Source organism: Alosa alosa, unplaced genomic scaffold (assembly GCF_017589495.1).
Source record: "Alosa alosa isolate M-15738 ecotype Scorff River unplaced genomic scaffold, AALO_Geno_1.1 AALO_1.0_unplaced_2, whole genome shotgun sequence".
Lineage (NCBI taxonomy): Eukaryota > Metazoa > Chordata > Actinopteri > Clupeiformes > Clupeidae > Alosa > Alosa alosa.
In genome coordinates this window covers 1,214,047-1,220,060 of record NW_025962321.1, presented here as the reverse complement: position 1 = coordinate 1,220,060, position 6,014 = coordinate 1,214,047, and the positions used below count along the sequence as shown (strand labels likewise).

The 6,014-nt window shown below is 18.9% G+C and overlaps 1 protein-coding gene and 1 pseudogene across 1 annotated transcript; both read left to right on the top strand.

Annotated features, from left to right (window-relative positions):
- Window positions 1–254: 254 nt before the first annotated feature.
- On the top strand, window positions 255–2,596 carry LOC125290198 (kinesin-like protein KIN-14J; the record flags this gene model as incomplete). The annotated part of the gene is made up of 3 exons (XM_048237125.1): window positions 255–324; window positions 649–867; window positions 2,583–2,596. Coding segments are annotated over 3 exons (303 nt in total), but the record flags the coding sequence as incomplete, so codon positions are not given.
- Window positions 2,597–2,897: 301 nt separating this feature from the next.
- On the top strand, window positions 2,898–3,500 carry LOC125290197 (annotated as a pseudogene).
- Window positions 3,501–6,014: the final 2,514 nt, after the last annotated feature.

The window sequence follows — 6,014 nt, the reverse complement described above, 5'->3', positions numbered from 1 at the left end:
ATATAAAAATTATAATTAATGAAAATATTAACTTGATAAATCAAATACTATTATTAGAACCTAATATTAAAGTATTTCTTAGACTAAAACCAACTAATGATAAAACTATAAATTTTCAAATTTTAAAAAATAATATTTTTTATTTAGATTTTCAAAAATATTTTTTTAATAAAATTTATCTTTCAAATATTAATAATAAATCTTTATTCTCTGATATTAAAATTTATATTAAACAACTTTTCTCTTTTCATAATACTTGCATCTTCGCTTATGGTCAAACTGGTTCAGGTAAAACTTATACTATTGAATATATTTTAAATGAAAGTATTAAAATATTATTAAATGAAATAAATAATAAAAATTATAAAATTAAAATATCTTTTTTAGAACTATATGATGATAAATTAATCGATCTTTTAAACAAAAATTAGAAACTTGAAATAAAAATGAAATATGATCAATCTATATATGTAGATGGTTTAACTTCTCTTATTATCAATTCATTTTCTCATTTTGAAAATATTTATAATTTCATAAAAAATAAAAGAGTTGTTGAATCAACTAATATGAATACTCACTCTAGTCGTTCTCATCTTTTATCTTTTATTACTTTAATATTTGATGAAAAAATTGTTTCCTCCTATATAGTAATAGATCTTGCAGGCTGTGAAAGAATTAATAAAAGTTTAGTTGAAAATAATAAATTAAATCAAACTAAATATATAAATAAAAGTCTCTCAGCTTTAGCTAATATAATTAAACAATTACAAAATAAAAATTCTTATATTAATTTTAGAGATAATAAATTAACTCATATTTTAAAAGATATTTTTTCTCAAAAAAATAAAACTTATATTTTGTTCTATTGTAATATAAACATAGAAGAAAATAATTTTAATGAAACTAAATGTACTCTTAACTTTTCCCAATCTTTAAAAGAAATAAAATTAAAAAATTCCGAAAATAATTTTGATGAAATAAATATTTTAAAAAATAAAATTAAAAAATTAGAAGATGAAAATTTTAATTTAAAAAAATTAAAAAATATAAAAAAATCATTTCCTCCTAATACTAATATTTCTTCCCCTACAAAAACTTTATTAAAAAAACAAAAAGTTTTATGACAATATAGTCATACCATATGAAGAAAAAGAGTAAGTTTCGGAAATAATAATTTTGAAGAAAAAAAAGAAAAGAAAAAATTAATTTGAAAATTTTAATATTTTTTAAAAATATATCTTCATGAAACACAAATATAAAAAAAGAATAATTCTAAAAGATATAACTAATACTAATGAAAATACAAAAATATATCAAAAATTAATTATAGATTCATTATTACTATATGAAAATAATCTTAATATAAAAATAAAATATTTAATTAATAAAAAATTAAGAAAAAAATTAATTATTTGAATATTTAATATTCATACTTAGTTAAAATTAAAACAAGAAACTTTATTTTTAACTATTAAAATTTTTGATTTTTATTTGTGAAAAAATAATACTAAAAATAATCTTGATTTATATTTAATTATTATTACTTGTCTCTTTTTATCTACTAAATATGAAGATATTTTTCCTTCTACTCTAGATGAAATTTTAGAAATTTCAAATAATAAAATAAATAAAAAATTAATAATAGAAAAAGAATTAGATATATTATTAGTATTAAAATTTAATATTTCTATTTGTATTACAACTTTACAATTTTTATCTCTTATGCTTTCTACAATAAAAGATTATTGTATTATACAAGAAATAAATACTATAAAATATATATCAAATTTTTTATTAGAAATTTTTTTATTAGAAATAGAAATATTAAATTATAAATAGATAGATATAGCATATAGTACAATTTATTTAACATTTAATTTTTTGAAAACAAAAAATAAATTATTTTTTATGTCAAAAATAAGAAAATATTTTAATATACAAATTAATTATAAACTTATTAATAAAATATTTGAATTTTTTTTATTTTATTATTTTTTTGATTTTAAAAAATATCCATAGATTAAAATTAAATATGAAAAGTTAGATCGAATATTTAAAAATTATTTCAAATAATTAATTAATATTAATAGTAATTATTATCTTTATAATGAACTATAATAATGAAGAACAAGAATTATATGAAAAGAGAAAGAAAGCAAATAGAATAAGTGCAAGAAATTATAGAAGAAGATAGAAAGAAAAATTAATGGTAACAAAATAGTATATGGATATGATATAGTTAGATATAAAAGATACAATAGAAAATATTAAAAAACAAAAGATAATTTTTGAATATAATAAGAATTTATATAATAAATATAGAGTATTATATTCAGAATTTAAATCATTTATTCTTATAAAGAAATAATTAAATAAATTTTAGAGTTAACTAATTATAATATATACAAAGAAATTAGTTAATTATTAATTGCATTAAAAAGTCTACCACCTATAAAGAGACTATAAGAACTTAAAGATCGTTTTTTAACTTCACTATATTGTTTTTCATAGTTAGGATTATTATTTATAATATTTAGAAATCTCTATTTATATTTATTATTATTTTCTTCATTTGATTCTAGTAATCAAGTATTAACAATATCATCATTAATAATAGGAGATTTCATAGGTTCAACATTAGGAGCTTTATAATGTATTATGTTTAAATAAGGATCAATGGTCCTAGACCTTATTCTTTCTTTTTCTTGCATATAATATATATAATATTTTTTTGTGTTAGGTTAAAATATCTATTAAATAGGAAGGATAAAATCAAAGTTAAAATTTAAATTTTAATCCGGGAATATAAATAATTAAAATAATTATTTGGAGAAAAAATAAATATTAATAAATTTTAAATTTATGTAACAACAACACAATAATTAATATTTTAATATATGGCAGAAGATAGAACAACAAATATTGTTAAAGTAGTTGTAATAGGGGATGGAGCAGTAGGAAAAACCTGCTTATTAATGACCTATACAAATAATATATTTCCAGTAGAATATTTACCTACAATATTTGATAATTATGCTATGAATATTACACATTCATCAGGAACAGCATATAATTTAGGTTTATGGGATACAGCAGGATAGGAAGATTATGATAGGTTAAGATCTTTATCATATGCAAATACAGATTGTTTTATAATATGTTATGCTATTAATAATATGCCATCTTATGATAATGTAGAATTTAAGTGAATTCCGGAGTTAAGAAGTCATTTTTAGAGTAAGAAGAAAATTTAGGTACCGATATTATTAATAGCAACAAAAGCAGATATGAGAGAAGATAATTCGACAGGAGAAACATTAATAACAACGGAGTAGGGGCAAGCATTGTGTAATTAGATTAAAGCTGATGGGTTTTATGAATGTTCTGCTTTAAAAGGAACAGGAATTAAAGAGATATTTACGAAAGCGTTAGATTTAGCAGTAATAGCAAAGAAGCCTAAGAAGAAAACTTTGATGCAAAAAATTTGTCCCTTTACATAATTAATTAATTTATGGGAATATTTTAAAAATTATATATTTAATTAATTTAATGGATTATACAATCAGTTATCATTATCAACTTCATTAGCAATTTTTTTAAGAAAATAAATTTTATCGAATATTGTTAGGTTAACGGAGTCAATAAGGTTTAGAACATTATTTTTAATGAATTTATAATTAGACATTATTTTTAATTCTTTAGTGTTTTATTTTTATTTATATAAGAAATATTTAAATTTATGATAAAATCAAAAATAAAAGGAGCAAGTAAGATTAGAAAATGTAGAATATAGTTTAGTAGAACAGCAAGTCATAGGCATATTAAGTTAGATATGAGATGAAGAAAGCCATAGGGAATAGATAATAAGATGAGAAGAAAGGTTAAGGGGCATAAAAAGATGCCGGGAATAGGATATGGAACAGAGAAGAAGTATAGGGGAGTATTAAGGAATGGATTTAAGATATTTATAGTTAGAAATAAGAAGGATTTAGAGTCTATGATAATGTTAAATAGGATATATGCTGCATAGATAGGGAGTACAGTATCAGCAAGAAAGAGAATAGATATAATAGAGTAGGCAAAGAAATATAATATTAAAGTATTAAATGATAAGGCAAGAATTAGGAAGATAGAAATTTAATTAATTTTTTTTCTATTTTATTTCATTAATATGATTAGTATGTTGATGACCATTTATATAGCAATATGTTATTGTTATAAATAGGGTAGATATTATTATTACTAGGAGTATGATATAGAAATAGGCTATTTTAAAAGGATGATCATCTATTTTATTTTTATTTTTATTTATGAGATATTGATTTGAGATAGCGATATTATCTCTTTCTTCACGAATTATGGATTGATTTAATTTTTCAGAAGTAAAATCAAAATTCTTTTTTAATTCTTGAATTTCTTTAGAGATATTAGTCAATTGTTGGTATAGATTATTTAATTGATTTTGATTATTTGAGTTTATGTAGTGTATGAATAGTATATATAATATCAATGTCAATTTTTTCATTAGTGTTAAAATTTAATTAATTAAATTTTTTGATTTACAGTTTTTATTTCTTCTTTCTTTATTTTATCATCATCATTTTTTAGAGAGGGTTCTATTCATACGTATGATATATAAGCTAAATAAATGACGAAAATAATTAATATGGATATCATTATATAATATGTTATTATTTTTGAAGTATCTTGTTTTTCAATTTCAATTTTTTTAGTTTTATCTATGGTTACAATATGAGCATTAATAGAGATATTATCTTTATTATCATTATTATTAGAATGACTTTTTTTATAATCATTTAATTCTTTTAGAGTTAGATCAAATTTATTTTTCAATTTTTGGATATCATTAGTGAGAGTTTTTAGTTTTTTATTAAGATCATCTAATTCTTTTTGATTATTTGAATTTATGTAGTGTATGAATAGTATAGGTAATATCAATGTCAATTTTTTCATTAGGGTTAAAATTTAATTAATTCATTTTTTTGTGATTTAAGGAGAAGAGATTTAATTAATTAATTATTATAACTACATTTACATAAGGTCATATAGATACCTATTAGGGCTATGAAGGCTATTAGGATTATACTAAATACTATTAGAATATAATATATGAAGATTATGGAATAACCGATTTTCTTTTCTTCATTTTCTATTAGTTCCATATATTTTTTATTTAGTAGTTCTTGTTTTTTATCTAGTAGATCTATATATTTTTTAATTTTTTCATTATTATGTTTTATATGAGATTTTAAAAGATTTATAGTTGGAATAAATTCATTTATTAGATACATTATTTGATTATTATCTATTGTAGTATATGTATAATTGAATAATATCAATATTAAATATATATTTTTTATCATATATTTTAAATTTGTGAATTTTTTTAAAAATATATAATATTTATTTATTTACGATGTTGTATAACATGTGAAAAACAAAACAACTAAAATAAAAATAGCTGCATTTAATACTAAACTTGTTATTGTGATAATATAGTTTTTATTATAATCGATTGTATTATTTTTATTTCATTTATCTAATGATTTTATTTTTAGATCCATATATTTTTTCATTTCTATACTAAAATTTTCAATTTTTCCTAATACAATATCCATGTTTATACTATTTTGATTTTGTATATCTTCTGCTTGATTATATGAATTCATCATATCATAATATAATGCTGTTTTAGAAAGTATTTTATGATCATCTTTTGGTTGGTCATTTGGAAAGAGGACTTTATCTTCTTTATCTTTTTGATGATGATCTTCATTTTTATCTTCTTTATCTTTTTGATCTTCATTTTTTTCTTTATCGTTTAGACTTCATCCAAAAAAATTTGAAATAGTATTAATTGAATCTAATAAAATATCATCAGTATCTTTTGATAAAGGAGTATCTTCATCAGTTTGTGAAGTATCAGATTTTATGTGGATTATGTAAGTGTATAATCAGTATATCTATATCAATATCAATTTCATTATTTTTTA